General features: G+C 35.4%; 2 protein-coding genes and 1 long non-coding RNA gene across 3 annotated transcripts; 1 reads left to right on the plus strand and 2 right to left on the minus strand.

Annotated features, from left to right (window-relative positions):
* Positions 1-10,401: 10,401 nt before the first annotated feature.
* LOC132609130 (clathrin interactor EPSIN 2) lies at positions 10,402-20,675 on the minus strand. The gene is given in 15 exon segments (XM_060322985.1): positions 10,402-11,356; positions 11,437-12,397; positions 13,777-13,985; positions 15,379-15,528; positions 15,531-15,571; positions 15,655-15,762; positions 15,995-16,036; positions 16,271-16,603; positions 17,601-17,746; positions 17,851-17,934; positions 18,146-18,224; positions 18,305-18,384; positions 19,698-19,749; positions 19,945-20,000; positions 20,122-20,675. Coding segments are annotated over 14 exon segments (2,745 nt in total). The 5' UTR covers positions 19,980-20,000; positions 20,122-20,675; the 3' UTR covers positions 10,402-10,931.
* Positions 12,278-15,831, plus strand: LOC132609131 (uncharacterized). The gene is made up of 2 exons (XR_009570705.1): positions 12,278-12,420; positions 15,370-15,831. It is a non-coding gene; the product is annotated as an uncharacterized LOC132609131 (long non-coding RNA).
* A 3,776-nt stretch (positions 20,676-24,451) lies between the features above and the next one.
* LOC132610320 (protein CURLY FLAG LEAF 1-like) lies at positions 24,452-25,910 on the minus strand. Its single transcript, XM_060324625.1, has 2 exons — positions 25,511-25,910; positions 24,452-25,031 (listed from the first exon to the last, which is right to left on the minus strand). Exons 1-2 carry the CDS (start codon positions 25,673-25,675, stop codon positions 24,663-24,665), a joined length of 534 nt encoding a protein of 177 aa, XP_060180608.1. The 5' UTR covers positions 25,676-25,910; the 3' UTR covers positions 24,452-24,662.
* Positions 25,911-27,235: the final 1,325 nt, after the last annotated feature.

Below are 27,235 nucleotides of genomic sequence, written 5' to 3' on the forward strand. Positions count from 1 at the left end.
TTCATCCGAACCCTCTTCGGTGAAAAATTACACTATATATATATATGGTTAACATTATTTTTTATGTATATATAATAGATGTTGAACCACCTTAATTTCTTCGTGTGTTTACTTCTTTATATATTTGAACCCCTTAGTAAAAATTCTAGCTTCACCACTGATTACCAATAGTTACTGTGCCTAATTAAGTAGGCGTTTGACCATGAAAATCAAATATTTTTCACTTTATTTGGAATTTTGAAGTTGGAGTTGAAGACGGAGTTTTGTTTGGTTATAGTTTTTGCAAAGAATATTTGATTGTTTGAATGTATTGAAAGTGAAAAAAATAAAAAATAAAAAGTGAAAACAACATTTTTGATGTTTTTCAAATTCCAAAGATAACTTCAAGTTGTATTTGAAATTTTTTTTGGCCAAATTTTGATTTCCAAATAAAATGAATTATTTCCGGAAAAAAAATGAAAATTCTCATGGCCAAACGGGTCCTAATTCTCTGCTTATTGATATCCTATTTGCCCCCTATATACATACTAGTTGGGATCAGCCCGGGTGTAAGGTTTCTCTTTTTCTCCTCTGAAATGTTGGTTTAACAAGTTAGAATTAAAACACCTATAAATGACTGCAACTATAATTTAGCGCTTTTGACTTATGTTATCTGACTTGCCCCTACTAAAATGTCCATACTCAATACTTTGAAAATTGCTTTAGATAAAGCTCTAAATGGTTACATATTCCACGGTTATGTGTCATATTGAAGCATCCAACAAACAACATTGCAAGTGTCTTAAGCTTCTGATTAGATATTTGACAGTTGAAGGACAAGCACAGTTGACAATTTTGGATAGAAACCAGGCAGTATGCACATCGCTACTAACATAAAGGAAAGTTACTTTGTTTACCAAAATAAAACATCAATGAGATAAAATAATGAATTAATAGCATCACTTCAGTAATAGTAAATCAAGTTCAATGTGTTACTTTAAAGCAAATAGTGTTTTTTTGAAATTGTTAGTTTAATTAAAAGATTCTTCTTTTAGTTACTTTCCAAAATTTAGATCCATGTCATAAAATAAGTGGTACAATGGACAGAAGGGAATATTTGAGTACCATAACGTCCAAAACATCGATGTAATTAACTATAGTTGTGATATGTTTACCTCAGAATTTTCAGGGAAAAATCATAATATTGACAAAAATTCATCTTCTCCATAATGATCATTGATCCATAACAGAGATGGACACTCCTTGTAGGACCAAAAAGTTTACCACCAAAATCGGGAAAACCAATTATTTTATTAACAAAATTAAACACATCAAAAACCAAAAAGAAAAAAAGTTGCTATTCCAGGTAAATTTTGTGTTATGAGCAAATTTTGCATATGATGGTGGGCTTGCGAAAGTGTGTTACGATTTCAGAGAAAAGCTAGGGCGTAGCTTTGTTTGGGCTGCTGTACAGTTTGAGATAAGCATTACAAGTGGGTATTGTTTGTGCCTTTGTACATAATTTACTGTGCACTAAAAAATATTTAGTAGCAATCTTATTTTCTAAGCTTTTCATTCTTTAAATTATTTTTGATATCCTATATCGATTCTGAGCAAGAACTTAATAAGTGGGATTTTTTTTTTTTTGCTATTCTTATTCGTAGTGTATTAATTTTTGCTATATTGTTTCTTGCGAGAATAAAGAAAAGATCAAATGGTGTACACATGAAAAGAAGATTAGAAAATGACTACGGGAGATTTGCGGAGAAGGACAAAGACATTTTTATCATCACTAGCCACTTGACATGAATATCTTTTTTAGTAATACTTTTTCTTTGTTTCATCTAAATAGTTTAATACTACTTAGTACATTTTTAATTTGACTTTGGGAAAAAAAAAAGCGATCTCCGTTTCACCAAATGCAAGATATCTAATCTTTTTAGGGAAAATACATTAACCCCCCCCCCCCCCCCCAACGTATAGCCGGATTAATTATGACGCACACAATCTTTGCGGGCGACCTATTACCCCCCATTTTTGTAACATTTTCGGCTGACGTGGCAAAAAACAAATATGGCGAGGGAAACGAGATATTTTAATAAAAAATAATTTTTTAAAATTTATTTATATTAAAAAATAATTTTTAAAAATTTATTTATATTTCACTCACCCCTACCCTCCCTCTCTTTCTTCTTCTTTCTCCTTTTTCTCTTTCTTGTTCTTTCTCCTCAACCACCGCTGCCGCCATACCGCCACACCTCCGCTGCCGCCGCCACACCGCCGCCGTTGCCAGCAGCAGCAGCAACAACAGGGGGAGGCGTGGTGGTGACGTGGGGGTGAGGGTGGGGGTGGGTGAGATATTATTAATGTGTTAATTTAATTATTAATGTGTTATTTTAATTATTAATGTGTTAATTTAATTATTAATGTGTTAATGTAATTATTAATGTGTTATTTTAATTATTAATGTGTTAATTTAATTATTAATGTGTTATTTTAATTATTAATGTGTTAATTTAATTATTAATGTGTTAATTTAATTATTAATGTGTTATTTAATTATTAATGTGTTATTTTAATTATTAATGTGTTATTTTAATTATTAATGTGTTAATTTAATTATTAATGTGTTAATTTAATTATTAATGTGTTATTTTAATTATTAATGTGTTAATTTAATTATTAATGTGTTATTTTAATTATTAATGTGTTAATTTAATTATTAATGTGTTAATTTAATTATTAATGTGTTATTTTAAATATTAATGTGTTAATTTAATTATTAATGTGTTATTTTAATTTGAATTATTAAATGAAAAAAAAAGTGGCGGTGACGTGGTGGAGAGTGTGCAACACTCTCCACTGTGCGACTGGGATTCATTTTTTTTTGCCATGTCAACCAGAAAATGTTACAAAAATACAGAAAAATGTAGACTGGGGGGGTAATAGGTCGCCCGCAAATAGGACTGCTTATCGGGCGGATTGAACGGATTATTACATGTAACGGTTCGGCTTAACGGTTATCGGCTTTTAAAAGTACTAATCCGCTAGCCAACCTATAAGATATCGGTTGGTTCGGTATCGGATTAGCAATTATCGGACGGTTATCGGGCGGTGTATCGGCTAAATATAAGAGAAAATGAAAGAAGTGAAAGAAGATCCGACACTAAAAATAACTAAGTAACTCTATGAAGACATATATAACTTATAAGTTAGCCTTTTAGTGTGCCAAGACAGGAGAGTTTTTTTAATCATTCACAAGATTCCCTGTACATGCTGTGTTTCATTCAAACTAGTTTACAATGCATAATAATGTATGCCAAGAGCTGGTACTAACAAAGAAGTCTAGCCAGGTCCAATACACTTGGGAATGACCAAAAAAACTTGCCAGCCAAAAGTGAACATTTTTTTTAATTTTATTTTATGAAACCAAAGCTGCTTTTAATTGATCAAGCACTCAACAGGCAAAAGGTTCAAATGTACAACTGAATGCCAGTAGCTAACCAACATGGCAAAGTACTACTATGAAGAAAGCCTGTAGAAGTAACTAGACATATAGGTTCTTCCTCTTGAACGTGTTATACCTTTATCAATGACAAAAAACGAAGGCATCCCCAGTGCCGAGGCTTAGCTTTAGGTTTACAAATTATAATTGCCATACATATTTTATATGTTTAGGGGTAAAAAAATAATAAAATATGATAAATTCTTAACGGGTTAACGGTTTACCCAATAAGAAATTGAGTAATCCGTCCCTTGCACCGATAAACCGTTAATTATAAAATTAAATCCATTCCCCACCCGCTAATCCGATAACCCAATACCAATAAGGCTATAAGCCAATTTTGCGGTTGGATTATCGGTAGCGGTCGGTTTTGAACAGCCCTACCCGCAAAGGTTGGGTGCGTCATAATTAATCCGGCTATACGTTGGGGGGGGGGGGGGGGTTTTAATGTATTTTCCCATCTTTTTATAATTGAAATATTTAAATGGCATAATTTAATTAATACAGAAATTTTATTTGCTCTTTTTAATTATTTTTTGGCTTGATCTCCTTTTAGTTCATTATTTTAGCTAGGTAACTAATTCTTTTCTTTATTTTTTTAGTAGGTGGGTAGAGATGTGATAAACTGTCAAAGAATAGAAACGGTGAAAAAATTATCTACAAAAATAGTTAATTGTTATTTCATCACCATTAATTTTGCATGCTAGAAGGATTGATTTTAGTTTCAACAGATTGTCACTAAAATCAAATTCTAATTCTCAATATATAACTAAAAACTGGATTGAATGCTTTTATTTGTATGGTTATTAATAGTTATATATAATATGAAGCATATGAAATTTTAGTTTTAGTTTTACCTTTTATTTTTAGTACTTCTTAAAACATTCTTATTAAAAGTTAAATAGTTACTTTTATTGGATAACGATACATTAATTGTATATTAAATTAAAGTATAGGCTCCAAATATCACAAATATATGAATTAGCTATTGAACTAACTTCAAAGGGATGTTTGACGATTTTGTTTTTTATAGAAGAACAGGATAATATCAAAAGTAATATTAGGAACTATTTTCATATCACTAATATGCTAACAACTTCAGTTATGCTTATATTTAAGTTTGTTTGGGTTTTTTGTTTGTTCTTTTCTTTTTTTGTCTCCTTTTTTGCCATTCTTGTCCTCATCCTTTTTATTTTATTTAATTCAATTCAACCGTAATACAAAAGTCACAATTGAAAAACCAACCATTTGCTTTAATTAGTAAAGTCCAACAAATAGTTGTTTCCATTTTTCATTTTATTTGAAATTTCAGCAATCTCTACTAAAGAAGAACCCAAATGTAAAAAGTAACGGAAATGCTTCAAATTATCCCAGTCTCTTTCATGTGTTTTAACAACATGAAACCCGTTGGATAAAGGGAGTGGGATGTCAAAATAAAACAAGGGGTTTATCAGGCTATTTGGCCCGTGTGTTTCTCATTGGGAATTCTTTTGTTCATCTTCGATATTGCCTCTAGACATTCTCACAAACATAAAACACTACATGGTATGGTCTCTATTCCTTTACACCATTTCGCTAATTGCAGGAAATTTTCAAAAAGAGCATGACAATAATAAGAAAAGACTGAATATATACCGCTGAATTAATGCATAAATTGAATCAAATTATTGTTCAGTCATCAGGTGTACATAAACAATAATGACTCCAAAAAATCTTGTTCTTTTATCAACAAGCAGCAAGTTTAGATACTTGCTTGAATCATAGAAATGGAGAAGAAGAAGAAGGAATGAGAGTAGAGAAGAAAGATGATTGAGATTAGAAAGAGAAAATCTTATTCAATGTGTTAATCTTCAATACAATACAATCAGTATATATAATGACTCTTAACCATTTCATAACTAACTTCGTAGCAATAACTAACTTTGTGAAGTAGTTAAGACTAGACCATAAGGAATTTACTAAACTGCCCTTGGTCCTTCAAGTCACTTCTTCCACCGTTCCTTCAACACTCCCCTTCAAGCTGGGATTTGAAAATATGTTGAAAACTCCTAGGCTGGATTTAAGATAATCATGTTGAGCCCTTTGGTTAGAATGTCTGCTGGTTGCTCTCTTGTTGGAACATACTTGGTTGCAGCTACTCCTTGACAATTTTTTTCTCTTATAAAGTGATAATCAATTTCTATATGTTTGGTCCTCTCATGATACACTGGGTTGGCTGCAATTTGTATTGCTGCTTTACTGTCTGAAAATATGTCCACTGGTTGACTTATTTGAATTCTAAGTTCCTTCATTAATCCCAAAAGCCAAACTAACTCTGAGACTGTTGAAGCCATGCTTCTATATTCTGCTTCTGCAGAGCTCCTAGACACAGTAGACTGCTTTTTTGACTTCCATGTAATCAAAGAGTCACCAAACTTGATAAGGTAGCCTGTTACAGATTTTCTAGACTGTGGACATGATGCCCAGTCTGAGTCACAATATGCTGAGATTGTGTTCTTCTGTTTAGTTGACAGTAGTATTCCTTGTCCAGGCTACTATCCTCAAGGCTGCCTCTAGGTGAGATTTTTTTGGTTGTTGTAGAAAGTGGCTTAAGGTCTGTACCCCATAAGCTATATCTGGCCTTGCCATTGTCAAGTACAACAACTTCCCTATAAGTCTTTGGTAAGCTGCTTGATCAGCTAAGGGATCATTGTTTACAGTTGCTGAGGTGGTTGCCCTAATATGATCATCAAGCTGCTTAGTAGTTAGCTTGATATTAGTATCCATTGGCGTTACTGCTGGTCTTGCACCACTTAATCCTGCTTCAGAGATGAGTTCAAGTGTGTATTTTCTTTGATACATTAAGATTCCTTGTTTGGACCTAGCAAACTCAATTCCCAAGAAATATTTTAACTCTCCCAAGTCCTTCATCTTGAAAGCCTGTTTCAATTTTCCTTTAGTTTCTTCAATTATCTCAAGATTGTCTCCTGTAACAAGCATATCATCCACATAGATTAGAATGATACTTGTTCCTTTACTTGTAGTCTTGGTGAACAGTGAGTGATCATAATCACTTTGTTTGAATCCAAATTTCAGTAGTGCCTCAGACAGTTTTGCATTCCACTGTCTAGGTGCCTGTTTCAACCCATATAGGGATTTAATAAGCCTGCAAACTGGTCTTGTCTCCCCTTGGCTGTTAAATCCCTGAGGTAGATCCATGTAGATCTCATCAAAGAGATCACCTTGTAAGAAAGCATTGAACACATCCATTTGGTGGATGTGCCACTGATTTTGAGTAGCTAATGCAAGTATAGTTCTGACTGTCTTCATCTTCACAACTGGAGAGGATGTTTCTTGATAATCTATGCCTTCCTTTTGGCTATATCTTTTTGCAACCAGCCTTGCTTTAAATCTTTCTACCTCTCCTGTTAATTAGTACTTTACTTTGTAAATCCATTTGCATCCTATAGGAATCTTCCCTTGTGGTAATGACACAATTTCCCAAGTATTATTATTTTGTAGTGCTGCTATCTCAGTTTTCATGGCCTCCACCCACCTTGGATCTTTGATAGCCTCTGAGTAAGTTTTTGGTTGTGTAATACCTGAAAAGGCAGTGATGAACTCTTGATATTTAGCTGTTAGAACTTCATAACTAAGGTACTTATTTATCCCATATGGAGCATCTGGCATAGTAGTGAGTGACACAAAGTCCTTCATCCAAATTGGAGGTTGTTTGCCTCTAGTTGACCTCCTTTTATCATTTTCCTGCTGCCCTGAACCTTGAGGCATTGCTAGTTCAACCGGTGTTGGTATTGGAATTTGAGGTATAGGTTGTTCATCTTGAAGTGGTATTTGATTTTGAGCTAAAAGTTGTTGTACTGCTTCTGATGTTGTTTGCACCCTCTCCTGGTCATTTGTGTTGGTTGAGGTAGTTGGATTTGCAACTGTATGACTATTTTGTGTTATGCACTGATTTACTGGTGTGTCATCTGTGTTGATATGATTGTCTACAAAAATAGGTTCAGGATTGGCTTCTCTTTTCGAAAATGGAAGCACTGTTTCATTGAACACAACGTCCTTGTTGATAAAGAATACTTTGTTAGTCAAATCATATAGAATGTACCCCTTTTGTAACTCTGAATATCCCATATGCACAAATATTTTAGTCCTAGATTGCAATTTATTATGCTGATTGACATGTTTAGCATAGCACAAGCAACCTATTATCTTCAAGTGATTTAGTGAAGGTTTTCTCTTATGTAGCCTCTCATAAGGTGATGTATTATTTATAACTAAGCTAGGTAGCCTATTTATCAAATAAACTGCAGCAAGCGCACAGTGCCCCCAAAATCTTATTGGAATATTTGCTTGAAACCTGATTGCTTTAGTAATTTCAAGTATGTGCCTATGTTTTCTCTCAGCCACCCCATTTTGTTGGGGTGTATATGCACATGTTGTTTGATGCACTATCCCTAACTGTTTGAACATAGTGTCACAGATGGAATTGACAAACTCAGTTCCATTATCTGTCCTAATTATCTTATCTTAACTGTTTTGTCAAACTGAGTTTTTGCAAACTGTAAGAAATACTTCAATGACACACACACATCAGATTTTTGTTTGAGTAAAAATATCCAAGTAAATCTGGAGTAATCATCCACAATAGTGAGAAAGTACTTATTGCCATCATAGGTTGCAGTTTTGTAAGGACTCCAAAGGTCTATATGTAACAAATCAAAGTAAGAATTGCTTTTTATACTACTACTTTGAAAAGGTAACCTATCCTGTTTTGCACAGGGACAGATAGTACAAGTAGTGATTTTGTCCTTGATATACTGAATACTAATAGGAAATAATTTCTTGAGAACTATAGAAGAGGTATGTCCAAGTCTTTTATGCCACAACTCTATGTCAATTGATGAAGCTGTGTGTCCTTCTGAATTTTGAACTGCTAGACTAATGTGTTTCTCTGCATTTTCACTCATCAACAAGTATAATCCACCTTCTTGTTTACCAATATCCTTCACCCTCCCAGTGAAGAGATCCTGCAAAAGGAAAAAGTCAGGATAGAAGGAAGCAAAACACTTCAATTCTCTTGTTAGTTTAGCCACAGATAATAGATTAAACTTAAACTGTGGTATGTAAAACACATGAGATATTTTACTTCTAGCTGATATATTGCTACAGCCAGTGTGGGTGACTAGGGAAACATCACCATTAGGCAAATGTACCTTTTTGGAACAATAGTTTTTGTAACTGTTTCCTTTTGTAGCAACTCCTTATCAGCAGCCATGTGGTTTGTGGCTCCTGTATCCACAATCCACTCAGGACTGTGAGGTGCTAACATCACCTTTATCTTATCTATACTTGGTAACTCAGAGGTGGATGAAGCATCTAGACTGATGTTGGTGTTGTTTTGACTTAGAACAACAACATTTGCATTTGCTTGCATAGTAGAAGCCTGACCACTCTTTTGATTCAACAACTGTAGGATCTGCTTATACTGTCCTCTAGTGATAGGATTTGCAGCACTTGTCCCAACTTGATTTATTTGCGCCTGAGCAAGACCTTGACCATTGAATCCTGTTGTTTGACCAGTTACCCCTGGTATATACACACTAGTATTTTGACCATACTCATAAGCAGGCTGAGCAGTATGATTTTGCACATTTGTCATGGTTCTTGGTTCATCCTCAGCTGCCACATTATATGCAGAATTCTCATTATTGTACCTTTTATTATTGTCAAACCTCTTCCTCTTGTGTTTCAACTCAGGTGGATAACCAACTATCTTCCAACAGGTCTCTCTAGTATGTCCTTTAATTTTACAGACATCACAAAACAGATTGAAGTTCTTCCTAAACTTCTGGTGTCCACCAGTTCCACTTTGACCACTGGTTCCATTAGCCTTGGTGTACATAGCTATCTCATAATTTCCTACATTTGTTGTAGGATTGACACCAAGGATACCAGCATTAGCAGACATATTTTTTACTTTCATCACTCATTACCATAGAGTAAGCCTGATTTATAAATGGTACAGGATTCGTGAGCAAGATTTGGCTTCTAGCCTGACTGTATGAATCATTAAGACCCATCAAGAATTGAAACAACTTCAATTTTTGCAGATGCAAAATGAAATCCTTAAGACTTTTCACACTTACAGCTTGGTGCAGACACCAAGGCTTCAAACTCTTCCCAAAGATCCTTGAGTCTTGAAAAATACACTGAGACTGAACTAGTTCCTTGAGTTAATGTGGCTATTTCTTTATGTAGATTAAAGGTTCTTGACCCATCAACTTTAGTAAACTTTTCTTGTAACTCTAACCAGATTGCACTAGCACTCAAAGAATACATAATCCTACCTAACAGACTCTTAGACACAGCATTCATCAGCCAAGAAAGAACAATGGCATTAACACGTTCCCAGTGATCATCCCACAGATATTCAGGAAACTTTTCTTTTTCAGCAGTTCCATTAACCAGTCCCATCTTATTTCTACCCAACAAGGCAATACGCATAGAACGATTCCAAATCGCATAATTCTAAATGCCAGTTAATTGAAAAGAGATGATTTGAATACCACTTACATCGGCAGAAGACAGAAATAAGGGGTGATTATAATCGATTCCAAGAGTCTGGTTTGCTTTAGATGAATCGGTAGCTGTTGAAGCACCATTGACATCAACATTCCCAGTCGTAGTTCCATTCCCAGTATTGTTTCCGGTCATAGTTGAGTCAAGATTTGAGTTCTTGAGATTTTGCTTTTGCGGAAGCTTTTGTAGTCACAATCTTGGAAAAACTAATTGAATCAGTAGCTCATTGAATCAGATTGCTCTGATACCATGTTCTTTTATCAACAAGCAGCAAGTTTAGATACTTGCTTGAATCATAGAAATTGAGAAGAAGAAGGAATGAGAGTAGAGAAGAAAGATGCTTGAGATTAGAAAGAGAAAATCTTATTCAATGTGTTAATCTTCAATACAATACAATCAGTGTATATAATGACTCTTAACCATCTCATAACTAACTTACTAACTTCCTAACAATAACTAACTTTGTGAAGTAGTTAAGACTAGACCATAAGGAATTTACTAAACTGCCCTTGATCCTTCAAGTCACTTCTTCCACCCTTCCTTCAACAAATCTACATGTATACAAATGAATCAAGTTGCCAAAAGGACTCATGAGATAGGTGATCCTCAAATTAAAGATGTGCAAAGTCATCTATGCAAGCGCTCTCTGACCGAAATAGGGTACATCGGTAATGCAACTTCAAAACAACCCTGAAAGAAAGAACTAAGATACAACTACCCTCTTATCTGCAAATGCTACATGCCATACCCAAAAAGTATCGACTCTACAACAGATGGTTTGAGCTCAACAGGCTATTCACTAGAATACATTCTGGATTCTATCAAAACAGCATTTCTTTTCAACGGTCTTCCCAAATTCACAGGTTTAAGCTCATTGATATCCACCACCGAATGATTGTTGGCCATAGTTACCTCCGCCCGTCATGGGATTATAACCTCCTGGTAAGGTGGAACCAGGAGGAAATCCAGTTGGCTGTTGCATCTGTACTCCTTGCCCCATGTTCATGCCCATTTCCATGTGCATTGGTCTAGCCATCCCCATAGGCTGGTTTACTCCATATACTCCCATGGCACTTGCTCCAGGAGCACCCATACCCATGCCGATGCCAGCCCCTGCCATTGGATTTGATGAAGGCCTTAGAGCACTTGCACCAGCACGACCAATACCAGAACCCATTGCTTTGCCTATGGTAACAGTCGATGTCACGGGTGCTGTACTAGGTTTCTCCAACCTCTTCTCCTTGCGGTTAATATCATCAAAATCAACTCCAATATCAGCTAAAGGATTTGTCTTAGCTGCATACCAAAAAGTACAACATTATAACTATGAGGGAAAAATAAAAGATATTCAGAGATGCAAAAGCACGAGAACCTACATCCAGAAATGTTCAAATTGACCAATCCACGGCTCAGTGTATCGGCCCAAACGGTAGATTTTATCTCAAATTTGTCATTGGCTGATTGGTTGCTGCTGATGAGAGTTGTTGAAACTGGAGCCGACTGTGGGGGCATTGACACGTTACTTGTTTGATTTTGTGAATATGGAAGATTCATTTGTGTAGGCATATGGGATGCAGTAGCTGGCTGCATAAGGATAGATGGTCCAGCAGGAGATAATCCCATTTGCGTACTAACTGAACCTATAGATCCCAATCCTGTGTTGTAACCTCCAAAGTTAGTATTTGTCTGCAGAGACTGACTAGCAGTGACCTGAAATCCAGGGTGGGGAAAGGAACCCGATGCAGATGGGAAGCCATTAAGAGATGCAGGTTGACCACTTTGCAGCCCAAAACTTGTCTGTGGTGTTTGAACAGGTTGAACTGAATAACCACCAAGAGATGGAGAAGTGCTCGTTTGACCAGAAAACCCAATCTGAGAAAAAGGTTGCCCATGGATAGGATAACTTGTTTGTGGTGACTGTAAACCAGGTTGAGCTGCAAAACCTGTTAGTGAAGCATCCTGACCATGGGTAGCTGCATAACCTGTTGGTTGTGCAGCTAGCCCACTGTAAGATGGATAACCTGCCTGTGCGGCAAGTGGGCCACTTGGGGTTGCGTGGTCATTAGAGGGATGCAGAGAAGGTGAAGGAGCAGAAGGCGGGAGAATATCAGCCAATATATCAATATCGTGGTTGGATGTGGACAACTCCTGATGAGCATAATTGTGTGATGCATATATTGTATTCGGGACCTCAGCACTCTGAGGGCCTGGGGGTTCAGGGCTTTGATTTGAGTTAGGAAGGAAAGATGGAGGAGAAATGCTCTGCGGCTGAATTTGCACTGTGTCTGAGGTTGGTACAGCTTTGAAAGGACCATCACCAAAAGGATCCTCAAACATCTGCAAGAAAAGCGCAAACTTCAGTAAGTAAATGACGACACATGATTAAAATACTGGTGTGTAATATGATATCAGCATACAACATATGTTTAAGATCTTCAAAATATATGTAATCCTCTTTGTGTGTGTTGTGTTTTTGGCTTATCTACCCCTCTAACCTCTCTGTCTTTGTGTTCTCCCACGCTTACAAATAAAGCCACAATTTGTTAAAATTTTGTCAATAAGCATCCATGCAAATGGTATCAAACGAAAAAACATAAAGTAGGCTGGAGGGAGTGTAATATACATTATCCACTCTGTTGTTTTAGAAGATAAATCATATAATACTCAAATACTAAAGGTAGACTTGATTTCTTTGATTCTAAAATTCAACGAGGTTTAACTACAAAATGGTTCCGAAAGTGAATGAGAACATCTTGATCAAAACAACAAAGCCATGAGATTAATTCGGGATTGACAGTTAAATCTAAAAAGTTGGAGGAGAAAAAAAGCTTCAAAAACTGAACAGTGTTTGGCATCAACAGGAGGGATGTTAAAAGGAGATGGAATACCGAAAAAAGTTTTGGAGGAGAGAATATGTTAGGAGTAAGAAGAGAAAAAAGAAAAGGGAAAATACCACAAAGTAGAACAGATAATAAGGCACAAATTGCTCCGGGATGGAAGAACTTCAATCGTCATAACACAAAATATAAGGAAAAAGGAAGAAATTATTCCTAGTGATGGTTCAGATTCTATTGAAGTTTGCATATGATCCGAATCAGTGTTTTGAGCATTCCATCAGGTCTGCAGCGTGTTTTATGATCAATTTGAATATTAGGTCCGTGTCCGGGAGGTTCCGGATGAGTTTCAGGTGTTAAAACGGATTCTGGGAGACTTTTTAATCCAATAATTCTTTAAATAAATCGCTCATCCTTTTGTTTTTCTTCTTTATCATTTTTTACTGCTTTGAAAAAATTACTCCATTACAATTAAATAGGGACTCCGAAAAGGCTTTCGCCTCACAGCTTGAGGTATTGCCTCACTTAAGCTTGTGCTTTAAACTTTTTTAAGCAATTGCCTGGGGTGGAAAGAGGGAAGTCTAGCACAAGGGAAAGTAAAAACGTGAGGATTAAGGGTCATTTCCCTCATTTAGTTCAAGCTGCAAATGAAAGTGTCAGCAACCTCCACCGCTATTTTTTCCAGCCCCTTGAGAAAGAGGATGAAAAGGAAGAAATGGAGGCTTCACTGAAGGGAGGCCAATTAATCAGTTCCGTCCCCTGTTCAAAACTTAACTAAGGTGAATTAGTCTCATGTGCCAACCAAATGTACAGGATTGTTATAGGATGAAGAGGGCATAAAACTGAAGTACAAAACAAACATATTTATGAATTAAAGGCAACCTGGTTAGTGACAGAAGATGCAGGTGATGCTCCGCCAAACACGGGTCCAGAAACATTAGTCTCAAAAGGATTAACCTCAGAGGTGGTTGTAGTTGCTGATGCAAGGGCTAAAGAATTAGAAGAAAATTGCTCAGATAAGGAGCCAAGTAAATCCACTTCAGTGCCAATGGTAGTAGTTGGCACAGCACCATTTGATTGAGCCCTGGTCACTGCTCAGATAGCAGTAGAAATTATTAGCTCAGACCAATTAACACATGCTGTGATTTGCACAACAAGAAGAAAAATAAAGGGCACATAGAGTCTGTAAACTTATACTACATTTACAAAGCAAATTGAAGTATAAGATTTTCCAATGTGACATGGAAAATGACCTATCAACTAAGATTTACTTATAAAATTATGAAGAATCAACATATGAAGAAATCCAAAAATCCCTATAGAAGCTTCAATTTATATAATTAAATCTCAGAATTGCCCCTTAATTTAGCCCTTATGCTAAACAATGAAGTCTACATGTGACTGCAGTACTGCCCCTTTAAAGGATTACAAGTGAATAAAGCGGGATAATGTGGGGGCATAAGATGCCTTTTAATCTTATAGAAAGGAAGCAGAGGGTTGTTTGAGTGAGAAGTGGATCTTAAAATAAGCAAATCATAGAAATTCTCTTTCTGGTAAACTGGTCATTTTAAATTGCAAAATTCTCTTCTTGAGAAACTCATAATTGTTTTTGAAGACAAAAACGGAAGGTTTTAATGCTTATAAACCCAAAGAAGTATATCTATATCAGTATATTTATTTTGCGTAGAATTTTCTGTTTAATTTAGTTGTCCCCAAATAAAACAGCTTCCAAGTCTACCTAACATTTGCAAAGTATATTTTCACGTTCAAAAGTTTCTACCACTAGTAACAAAACCGTTAAACTTCAAATAATCGGGTCCTTATCATCACAACTCCAATCAAAGTAAAATAACCTTAAGCATGCTACACGCTTGAGTAACACCTTCAATTGACAGAGATAAGTAGATAACGAACACAACTAAGGATTACACAACGAAGGTCCCGGCTAGTGAGGACAACAACAATAGTAGGTCTTCATTACCAGAAACACCTTCCCAAAGTGTTACTACACTGATAAACTTGAGGGTCAATATTTGGCCAAGCTGCAGAAATCAGCTTATTTTGAGAAGTAGTTCTCATGAGAAGTGCATTTTAAATGCTTTGGGAGAGCAGTTTGTGTTCGACTAAATCACTTGAGAGGTGCTTTTGTTAGTAATTTGTGTTTGGCCAATATTTTCAAAAAAAAAGATTTAAGTGTCAAATTACAAAAAAGGAAAAAACTACTGGTTTTTGATTTGGTAAATATGCACTTTGATATGGGTAATCTTGTCCTAAAAAAATCAAAAGCACTGATTTTTGGGAGAAGCTACTTTTTTCAGCTTCTGCTTAAAAAACACTTACTTTCGAGAATGAAGGGTTTTGATCAAGCTTTTGGTGAAGAATAGTGCTTTTAAGAAGAAAAAAGCACTTATGGCCTTTCAGAAGGTTGGCCAAACGTGCTATAAGTACTAATTTTCCTGCTAATCTTTAAAATAGGTCATCTACCAGAGAAAGAAGCCCGAGGATCAAATTCATCAAAGCTCTCAATATCATTGTTCTCTGGTGGAGCAGCAACTGGTACTGGAATGGGCAATGAAGCAGCAGCTGGTGCAGGAGCAGGGGTGGTTTCTTGTTTTGGACTTCCAATTGCGTGAGTGAAGAAGATTTAGGAGCAGATGCTGAAGCTATTTCCACATTCCTTTTACAACGAAAAATAAAAATCAATACAGAATTTGCAAGAAAAAAGAAGTTCGGTTAAGAATCTTCTCACACAACTATTACCTTTCGCTGTGTGTGGGGCTTCGTGACGCACCAATAGCTTCCTCATAACTGGGAGGTGCATCAAGGTTTTGTTCAGAAAATCCTCTTTCAAGCTGCATGGCATTAACACTGAAATTGAACATGTAAATTTTGTCAGAAAGGGAACCATTCCCTAATTAGTTTATTGTTTGTTGTATACGTGTGTGTCTGTATCATCTGATGCTGCATATACACATTATATATATATACATATATACATATATCTATATATATATATGGTTTAAGTAATACAACAGAGAAACCACATACAACGTCTAATAACAGAACTTGAGGAAAAACTAAAAAGAGTCGATAATATCACCTTCCATCTTGAAAGCGATCCTCAGCCCTTGTACCGCTTCCTCTGTTGGTAAAAGGTAACAGTCAACCATGAAGATTAAAGTAATGCATTACCAGTGAAGAAGGTCTGAGTATTAATGAATACATGGAAATTGCAAATCAAATTTCAGAACAATGGCAGGAACAAAATAGGGTGCTAGAAAAGACCTTATTCAGTTTGTCAAACAGAATTTGAAACTTACATTAGGTCACAACAAACTATGCCTTCTAAGATATACAGAAAGGTGAGAAGACAAACCTAGAAGAATATTGACCATCATCATCATAAGCACGATCCCTGTCTCTGTCACTACTTCTTGAGCCATTACTATAATCATCTACACTCCGACTTCTTCCACGATGATCATCATCCCTGTTTCCATCTCGGCTGCGTTCATCATAACCTCTACCATAGCGATCCCCATCACGGCTGTATGGATCACCATACCTACCATATTTGTCCTCATCTCTGTAATCCCATTCTTTTTCTCTCCCATAACCATTTCTCTCTTCATCTCTGCCTCCATAATGATCCTCTTCATATCTGTCACCATATCCTCGATGCATATCACCCATTGATGGGTCACGGAATCTATCAAGATGATGAGAAAATTTAGGACACCTTGCCATTGTAAGGGCTAACAAACGGAAATGAACACAAATTTGGCAAAATTTGCTTTTTAAGAATGTAGGCATACCTTCAGCTTAAATTTTATCATTCATCTATTTTAGTCTTCCAATTATTAAAAAGATTATATTCCTTCACGGAAAACAACTGAGCTCTTCAACTAACTGTACATCATCAGAGATCACCGAAACTACAAACTACTCGGGAAGACAAAAGATAAGTTTTGTTGTGAAGAGAGAGACAAACGGATCAATAAATTGTTTTCTTCCCATACGACAAAGAAGCTGGATCAAGTAAAATAGGCCCAGTCACACAACGATTCAATGGATGTCCAGTGATGACCACGTCAGTCTAGAAGAGGCAAGTCCATATTTTGTGAAAGAAGTATTATCAAAATTGCTCTGAAGCAATTCTAATAACTGGTAACTTTCATTGGTACCTCAGAATCACATACTTCTCGAAATGTATATGCTAAATATTGATGGATGTACTAACACACTGTTAAAAATCTTTCGGAGTTGAGGTGTGCTTTAGCCCGAATACCACCGTTAATATTCTCTTCTTAGAAGAATCTTATGGATTCTAGACTACGTCTCACACTCTCACTTGAATTTGCCAGTAGCAACCAGAAACATGTTCAAGCATACACAAAATTTATATGAACAATTTCCATCCGGAAATAACAGGTTAGAGAAAAGCTTATGTATTAATCACATTTTAGCTGGAAAATAGAAGATTTCAAAAGGCTTATATTTGCATCACATTTTAGTTAGATTAGGATTACAGGAAACATAGATATCAGTGGACAAAAAGAATACAGAGCAATGACTAAATATAGAGACATAACGCTAGCAATCAATTTCTTTACCTTTTTTCTCTTCATTTTTTGGGGATAAGTATTATGTCAGCATAATGTCAAAACGAACAGTAATGAATGTACTGCAGATTGAAGTAGACTTACTTGTCCCTATTGGTAGCTGCCTTTTGGCGGACTTCTTGTATCTTCTCCTTATCATTTACAAGAACAACAAGACTCTGAGATTTCTTCCTAACATTGCATCCCTGGTCTTTTCCACTAGAGTCGATATATTGAAAATCGGATAATGTCTGTGATAAGACCGGAGAAAACAACAATTAACCATTTTTCCCAGATACTAAAAATGCAGATTATGTCATCATACTATTATATAAAAAACAAAGAAGAAACTTACAGATATCTGGTATGCATGTTCCCTTATGTCATCTATAACACGCTCAGACCCATTGGCTACTAAATAATCCAAAACAGTTAAAGCCTGGAATTAACCATTCATCATTAGATTAGACTACATATAACAAAGCAAGCAGAGCAATAATGCGCGCATTTACGTCTTGGTATAAAAAAGAAGGATTTGGTAACATAGAAAATGCCACATTCAGGAGATATCACACCAATCTGAAATTTTCCAGAGATATTCTAAAAGCAACCTTGGCGGGAGGAGCAAAATAAAGTCAAGTATCACAAACCTTGTAAACATACCGCCAATTTTTTCCAGTATCACTGACACGCTTCCAAATTACAGCCATAATCATTTGGTACTCATGACTGAAATTTGCGTTGAACTCTTAAATAGGAGAAAAAAGAAGAGCACAATTAAATAAAGATGTTGGCACAAACAAGCTTACTAGTTTCTTGAAGCTTGAGCAATATCTGCAAGAAGTGATCCATGAGGACCCCAGGGCTCATTGCTAGTTGCATCAAGCACCTTAAGATGCCAAAAAAACAAACAGATGAGAAAATTATTAAGACAAGTACTAAGAAGATAAACATATTTCCCATGCTTCCCGTGCAGCTTTAGTTAGCAAAGATTCAATAAGAAAAACTAAAGTTGAATAAGACAAGCTTGGTAAAGGCAGCAGGTATTTTGTCTACCCAATTCCCTGATCCAAAATTTGGCCTCCCATTCAGTGCAAGCTAAATACAAAAACAATTAGGTTTGCTTTGGCTTCTGCATATAAAAAATATATACTGCCAAAATAAAAGGCAAAGAAATGCAAAACATAGTTCTGGAGTAATCGATCTTCTTTTTGTAACAACAATGGTATCCGAGCTAGCTTGCGTGAACCTCAACTATTCCACCAGATACGTGCTACCTCCCACTAGCACAAGTACGGGGACTCTGCCCATCAAGGCGACAGATGGGAAAAATCACCTAGTGGATTTTCTCTATGCTGGGATCTAAACCCTAATCTCCAAGGTATGCACCGACGTCATTGACCACTAGACTACACCCTTGGGTGCATTCATGAGGGCATCAATGTTCTACATATGGAAGGATCTATTAGTGAGAAGAATGAAATTATGACGGTACCTATTTGTTTCTGAACTCAGATTTTTGATATCCCCCACATCTCCTGCCTATTCTCTTTTTTACGAACGATCAATGGCAAGATAAGAGAAATCAGCGATGGTTGTACTACTGTGAAAGCTATTCATAAGATTCAAAGCCCACACAACCACCCTGTAGATGGAACCAAAATATAGATAATGACCTAACACGAAGAAGCGTGCTTTTTAATTAGTTTGAAACTACTTTATAAGCAAAAGATTAGTTTCGAAACTAGCACTTGTTGTATCGAGGCGTGATGCTTCAGTCAAGGCAATAGCCTCGGTTTGCAAAACCTTACGATGTTTTCCGTTAGGCTTGAGGTTAAAACCTAACTCATTACTGGCTATCGAAGAACACTGGCACTTTTCTTAACCCTTCAAAAAGTTTGTTGTATAATTTCATAGTCGCATGTCACTATTCATCATGAGTTCCTGTACATTTTCAAAGGCTTATCTATGACAATTGTTTCTTGCATAAAACAACTTCTTATGAGGACTAAAATGGATAACCTCCACATATTAGTTTTATGCTGCTCCTTTGAAAAGATAAACCTCCATATGAAGGGTGTGCAATATTTAGTCAATGATGCACAGGACAGTATTCCCTGAAAGTAAATCTGACTTTGTTGTTGCACAGAAAAAAAACAGATATGTATCAGTCTACCAAAAGGGTCAAGGAACATAACTTACTTTTTGTTCTGCGGAAGGGACCTTAAGAACTTTTTTGTTCACCCCTCTCTTGCTGCAATAAGAGGGAAAAGTAGCTAATTCCATATGAAGCGCAAGCAACATACAGAAGACAAAAATACAAAAGCTAATTGAATAATCATTATTTTTGGCTGTACCTAAATGCTGACATAGAGAAATGACAAGTATCACCAGAAACAGTATTCTGGTTAATTAATACAGAATAGTTTTAGAAGTAACTAAAACTTACATGTCCCTGACAGTTTGACCAAAGGCCTTTTTCATTTTGGGGCAGGTCAAGTTATTCTGCAGAGACAGAAGAGAGAGTCATTTATATCCAAGCACCATCTTTTATCCGGAAAGAAGAAGAACAAGTGAAAGAGAGGCAGAATGAATCAAGACAACCAAATAAAGACATGTACATTACATAGAATGGATTGATAGAATAGAATGTGAGGAATGTTGATGCAGATTGAAACAAACATTCAAAAGTGATGGGAATAGAGATATGAACCTGATGCTATAGGATAGCCTCCTCCCAATATTAGATCTGACAGACACATATATAATGATGGTGGAGGAGGGGGGGAAAGAGCTACGAATGATTTTTTTTTGGTTTTTGTTTTTGAGAGAGAGGGAGGGTGTAATTAATATAAGTAGTAACGTTATGGCTGCAAGCAAATGAAAAAGGAGACTCTTGCACGTACCCTACCAATATACATACAGACAGGGCGGGGTGGGACAATCAAATCAATCACTCTCATAGGCCTCCACTTCCTCTCTTTTCCCCTTTTTCTATCCCCATGTCTAAATCCTTTTTTCCTTTTATTTCTCTTCTTCTCTATAAACTTAACCCTTTTATTCTCACCCCTTTTTTTTTTTTTTTGTACGGAAAAGGGTCAAAGTATTAGAAAATGGTCAAATATACCCCTCGTTATACTTTGAGTTCAAATATACTCCTACCGTTATTCTATTGATTCAAATATACTCCTCATCCGTTAAAGTTGTTCAAGATGGACATTCAATCCTACGTGACACTCACATTTGATGAGGTGGACGGCATGCCACTTCATCACCCCTAACCCATTTTAACCTCCCTCTATTTGTTCTTCCACCTAAAATTTCTTTCCCCTCCACCATACACCATTACCGTCAGCTGCCTTGCTTGCTGTTATGTCTGGCCGGTCCCCCATTTGCTGCTTCCCCTAGATGTTACCTTCCTGTACGCCTTTCGAACTCTCGCGAGACCTTTCACCTTGCTTCAGCGAATACTTTGAGGGCCAATCTGTACCAGTTTGTTTCCTTATCCACTTTTACGCATTTGATTGAGCTCTTAGGTTAGCTAGCATAACTTAATTTAAGCAACTGTGTTCTCTGCATATGCTTATATCTTAGTGATTTGGCATATCTTCACCGGAATAAGCAATTTTGAGAATTCTGAGATTTGTTTATTCTTCTTTTCTAACCGGAATACATGGCGGTAATAGTGACAATGACGGTGGAGGGAAATAAAATTTTAGTGGTGGAAAAACAAATAGAAGGGAGGGGTAAAATGGGTTAGGGGTGATGAGGTGGCATGCCACGTGGTATCCACCTCATCAAATGTGAGTGTCACGTAAGATTTGATGTCCACCTTGAACAACTTTAACTGATGAGGGGTATATTTGAACCATAAATATAACGATCAGGGTATATTTAGACCCAAAGTATAACGAGGGGTATATTTGACCCTTTTCCAATAGTACATGGGTATATTTGGCCCTTTTCAGTTTTTTTTATTAGCCTCGACTACTTTTCAATTCAATATTTATCTCTCTATCCTCAACATAGTATTTCTTTTTTTCATTCAACAAAGCCTCAAATTACAAAATAATGTCTTTCCAATTAAACTTACATTTTGCCACCTGATTTCTTTTATTTTTAAAAAAAAAAACTAAATATTGATCCAAGTACACACTTTTTCCTACAATTGGTGTCTAAAACCTTGTCAATTATTTGCTTGAAAACATAAATCACTATCAAATTGAAGAGCTCTCTATTTAGAATAAATTTTGGAATTTATACTATATCCATCAAGAATAACTCTTTGTTAACATCATAATGCCTTTCCGGGAAATTTTGAGATAGTGGAGATATATTCGCTTTCTATCAAACGAATCAAGACTCAAATTCAAAGTTATAATTGTCCATTTATAATGAATATAGTCATGAAATCTAAAGTAACTTTTAAAGACTAGTTTTCTATGCGTGCGTCATCACTCATCATCCTCGTGATTTGAACATTTTCAATGAAAGTTACAGTCGTTCTACTCAAAATTTGTAATGCTGAAACTCGCGCCTTTGTATCAACCATAAATATGGATCAATCTATGATGAAATAACGGAGTAGGTAGCCGATATAGTGTATACTTTGAAATCTCAATGGAATTTCATGAAATGTGACATAACTAGATTAAAGCAGGTACTCGTATAGGCATACATTTACCCTTTAATTACGGCATATGTGCCTATAGAAAGGATGCATTGGCTGGGTCCTTTTCAATGAACAAAGAAAATTTCCATGGTGGACAACTACAACTCTACATGACATCATTGAAAACTTTATATATATAAATTCCATGGATGACTTTACATCTTTGACTAATGTTTGATCATTGCCTTTATCAATCGTCTCTAGTTTCTGAAGTTGTCTAGAGACTATATGGATGTATTTAGTACGGAGGATACATTTTCTAGAAATGTTTTTTTTTTTTTTTTTACTTTTTTCATGTTTGGTTTGTTTCTTATAGAAGTAAGGAAAATAAGTTCCATAAGTGACATTTCAAGCCCACCCCCGCCACCCTCGAACCGCCACTTCTTATCTCATCCTACCCTCATAGTGGTTTGCTAGATTACATATATAAATGCTCTTGAGATAATATGTTTTTGTTTACTTATCAAACACTAAAAAATAAGTAAAAAACGGACTAATCGTTTTCCAATAAAATATTTTTCATGAAAAACATTTTCCTTTTTACCAAACACACTATACAACAACAACAACAATATATCCAGTATAATCCCACAAGATGAATCCGAGGAGAGTAGAATATACGTACCAAACACACACTATATGTTTTTGAATTGGGAGTAACCTTATATCTAGTTTCCGTGAAGAGACTAACCTATTTCGAATGGAGAGAGATGGCATATCATGGTTCGAGAAAGTATATAGTAAAGGGAAAAGGTACAGATATACCTCTCAACTTTGCGATTCAGAGCAGATATATCTCTCCTTAAAAAAGTGATGTATATGTACCCCTGCGTTACAAAATGGTATAAATATACCCTTTTTTGCTGACTAAATTTTGTATAATAATCATTTAGCTTATTTTTTATTTTAAAAAAATTGTCACGTGGCTTTAAAAAAAAGTCTACCCATTTTTTTTAATAGACATATTTTTCTAAAGGCACATGGTAATTTTTTTTTCTTTTGGGTTGGGACTTGGGTCTGATTCGTTTAAAAAAATGGGTAGACTTATTTTTAAAAATTACGGAGATATTTTTTTTAAAACTAATCAGACCTGACAAACCAGAAAAAAAATTATCATTTGGCTTTTGTAGCGTACAATATGATCTGTTTTCGCTTTTAGAGCAAAATATGACCTGTTTCGACATGTCAAATTTATTACCTGCTTCTTAAACTTCACTTCATTCTGTGCATTCTCGATTACTACTCCAATAAATAAAGCGTCGTCTAGTTCGTTGAAAGTCCAGTCTAGTAACCTAAAATTGTTGTATGTGATAACTACTTGAAGAAGGGAATTTGGTTGGGGGGGGGGGGGGGGGGGAGAGCTGAATATTTTTAAGCATAGTGGTTGTATAACAAGATACTATGCATAATAAGATCGCCAGGTGAGTCACTTATTGCATGCTCGTTAACCGCTTTCGAATTTTTGAAAGAGTGTTTTCTGAATTTTGATGAGTTGTAAGATAAAAAAAAAGGCCCTTTTTATCAATTTTCTCAATTATTTGATAATTATTGATACCAGTTTAATATTTGGATTACTGTTGGTATCAATCTATATTTAAACTTCAAATTATTTACCTAAGACAAGAAGATATTCATTTTATTTTCCTAATTTCACAGAAGGAAGAACTCACTCTTGTTGAATAAAAGTTGTATTTTAAAAATATAAGTGGCACCACAAGATTTGATGCGTGACACATACCTCCTATTTAAAATAAAATTGTGGTTGGTGGAGAAAGTGGATAGTAATACCATCTTGAACCAGTCAGGAGAGTGCTAGCCTGCTAGGACCCCTGCAAAACTAATGTTATAATGGGAAAATTAGGACTAGTTTGGAGGTTTTTATGTATTGTCCCAATAGAGGGGTGGATCTACTGTGATAGTTACGAGTACATGTGAACTAGTAACTTTTGTCCAAATCTTATATCAATTTGGAAATCTACTAAATCCTTATAAACGTTTCACTGTGAATTTAGTTATTATTATGTTATTAACGTGAGTTCGTTATAGAAACCCATAAACTTTAATACTACTAAAGAAACAAGAATTAGCGACGGACAAATTTTGTAGCTAAACAACAAATTAAATATGTTCTTAATCCTATTTACGATAGATTGTTAAAAAATCCCGTCAGCCGTGAGTAATTCATGATGGATTAGAAGGAAGTTCGCAATTAATTCCAATGTTTTTATAGAGATATAAATTATGAATTCGCCTTTGTCCCGATAAATAAAACTTGAACATTAGATGCATCAAGTGATGTTTGAAAGTTATTTACGATTTTAAGTACACAGGAACAAAAAGAAGAAGAGAAAAAAGAAAGAGAGACTACATGATGACATACGATGGTACTTGGAGGATTGCTAGCTAGCTTTGTAACCACCTATTGGCCTGATATTAATAACTTTTTCTTCAAACCAACTATCAGGTAGTAGTTGTAGACTAGTAGTACAAGTAATCTAGTTCAAGAGGCTCAAAGTGTCATAACACTTTGGGGTGGAGTTGGCATTATCTTTGTTGGAAAGAAGAGAGTCATGAACATACTTGCAATTAGGACAACAAGGTGATGACTCTGACACTATCACTAATAGATGACAATTTGAACATGGCAATGCTATCATACTGCTGCTGCTTCCACTGTTGTTGCCTTTGTAATTTGATGATGAGTAGTTTTGCTTCTTCGAGTAGTAGTTGTGATGATGATCATCCATTGTTTCTTGATGGTTGAAACTTGATGATATGTTTAATTCAAGGTCTAGCTTTTGATCCTTTGGCCAATCCCATGTCTTCCTCAATGTTTTCCTATTCAGGTAATACATTCTTCCTGACTGCAATTTGTTGCAAATAATAAACACAAAGAAACATCATTAGTAATTAATACACCAGAAAAAGGTTAACCGATGAGTTTATGTTTTCTATGCTGAGTCGCTGACGGTGTAAATAACTTATGATAGGTAAATCTTCACATCAAGCCTGATACTGTGACATACAAAATAGTGCAATAAGGTGCTCTAAACAGTCAAATTACGCTGGTAATATAAAAGTTTTTTCTATTGCCGGTGTGTAAAAGTTTTTTTTTAATTTTTTTTTTATAGTATCAGATTAGGTTGACCTACAAAAATATGTAGGTCGCGATATCAAGCCTGATATGGCGACTTAAGAAATATTGTGATAACCTATTCTCAAACTACACTAACAATATACAAATTCTTTATTGTCAGTGTATAATATAAGTTAAACTCTTTAATAAAATGAAGAAAAAGATCATTAAGTTTGAAGTGAAAACTTGGAGAAGAAAAGGGTATACTTCAAGATCAAGACATTGCTCCCAATCCAAAGGAAGAGGGTCTTTAAGTTGAAGATCAACACTTGCTTGAATCATTTCTTGCTTCCTCTTCACTGGGAGATTGATTTCATGAGATTCATAATTGGAAAGATGAGAAGGAGCCAATGAAAGTTCAGGGAATTCCATCACTATAATCAGCAATCTCTTCACAAATTCATCAACTTTTGATCACCTATATATTCTTGCTTTGTTATGGTGTATTACTCTTGTATGAGCCTAAGGCAAATGACTTATAGGAGGGGAATAGAAGAGAAAGGACAAACAAAATTTAAAGCATATCAGGAGTTGGACAAACAAAATTTAAAGCATATCAGGAGTTGGACAAACTAAATTCCTCTACTTCACTTGAATTTTTTTGTTGGCAGAGGGCAGAGGGTCATGCAAGAAGGTGAGTCTACTTAAAAGAGACCATAAATTGCCTTCATCAAACACATTTAAAGGAGGGCAGGCCAAGCATTTAATGAGACAAGTAGATATATCTCTTTAATGCCCTAAAATCCTACTAGCTCTCTCATATTGGCATTTAAAATCCCCCTCTACAGATGAAACATTAAATCCCAAATTTATTGTGGTGTTTGCATTTCAACAATTTCCATTTAATTCACCCTTGGCCAAAAAAGGGCTAAAATATTAAAGATACATTAATTATTTTCCTAGGCAATGTACTTCAGGAATACTGTGACCTGCTTCTGTTTTGAAGTCATTAGTTTAAACTACCACCTTCATCCCACATATAGTTCATTCATTAAGCACTACAATTAATGTCTTCAATTATTAAAGGGAAATTTACTATATCCTAAAGTCATTTTATGTGTTCAAGAGACTAGAATAACCGAAAACCATAAGATAACTTGAATGCAGAAAATAGTTTTATGCAATAGTACTGGACATAAATGAAGGGGGTTAATTGAAGGCCTCCATTAGAAATTTATGTAATTATTACCTTTTTTAGGATTAAAATGCGAGAAAATCATACTAGAACTGTAAAATATATATATGGTTAGTTCCTCCCAAAGTAAACTTTATCCTGTTCTAATTAACACAAAATGTTGCATGGCACAAGGGGAAAGACAAACTTTTTAGGTCAGTCACACTTTCAGTAAGTACATCGGTTAGAGTATTGATATGGTGTCGTTTCAATAACATTAATCTGGGAATGTATAGTTTGGTGAGGGGGATGAAAAACATAACAAAAGACCTTAGCCAAAAGCAAAGGATTCCCAAGCCCGAACGAGAGTAGAGGTAGTAATGCAGGCATTCTCAGAAAAGGAAGAAACAAAAACAACAGCCGAAAGGTACGTAAAAACAACTAAGACTAGGTTTGAAGGTCGAGGAGATAGGGAAGAAAAGGTTATTCGCTATCGACTTACTCTTATATCAGGTCTTGGCACAATCTATACATGATGGACGAAGGTTTTGACAAGGATAAGAATGGCTGATAGCTATTATCACGCACACAACATTTGTCGTAATATATTGAGGTTTGGAAGAAAAGATAAGGAGCATATTATCTTAGAAGATTGATCTTATTTAATTTAATACAAATTACCTAGATGTATATATATATATATATATATATATATATATATATATATATATATATATATATATATATATATATATGAGTATAAGAAATTTAAAGTATATGAACTTTATGAAATAAGTTTAAGTTAAGGGCCCGTTATA

Source organism: Lycium barbarum, chromosome 9 (genome assembly GCF_019175385.1).
Source record: "Lycium barbarum isolate Lr01 chromosome 9, ASM1917538v2, whole genome shotgun sequence".
In the NCBI taxonomy this organism is placed as follows: Eukaryota; Viridiplantae; Streptophyta; class Magnoliopsida; order Solanales; family Solanaceae; genus Lycium; species Lycium barbarum.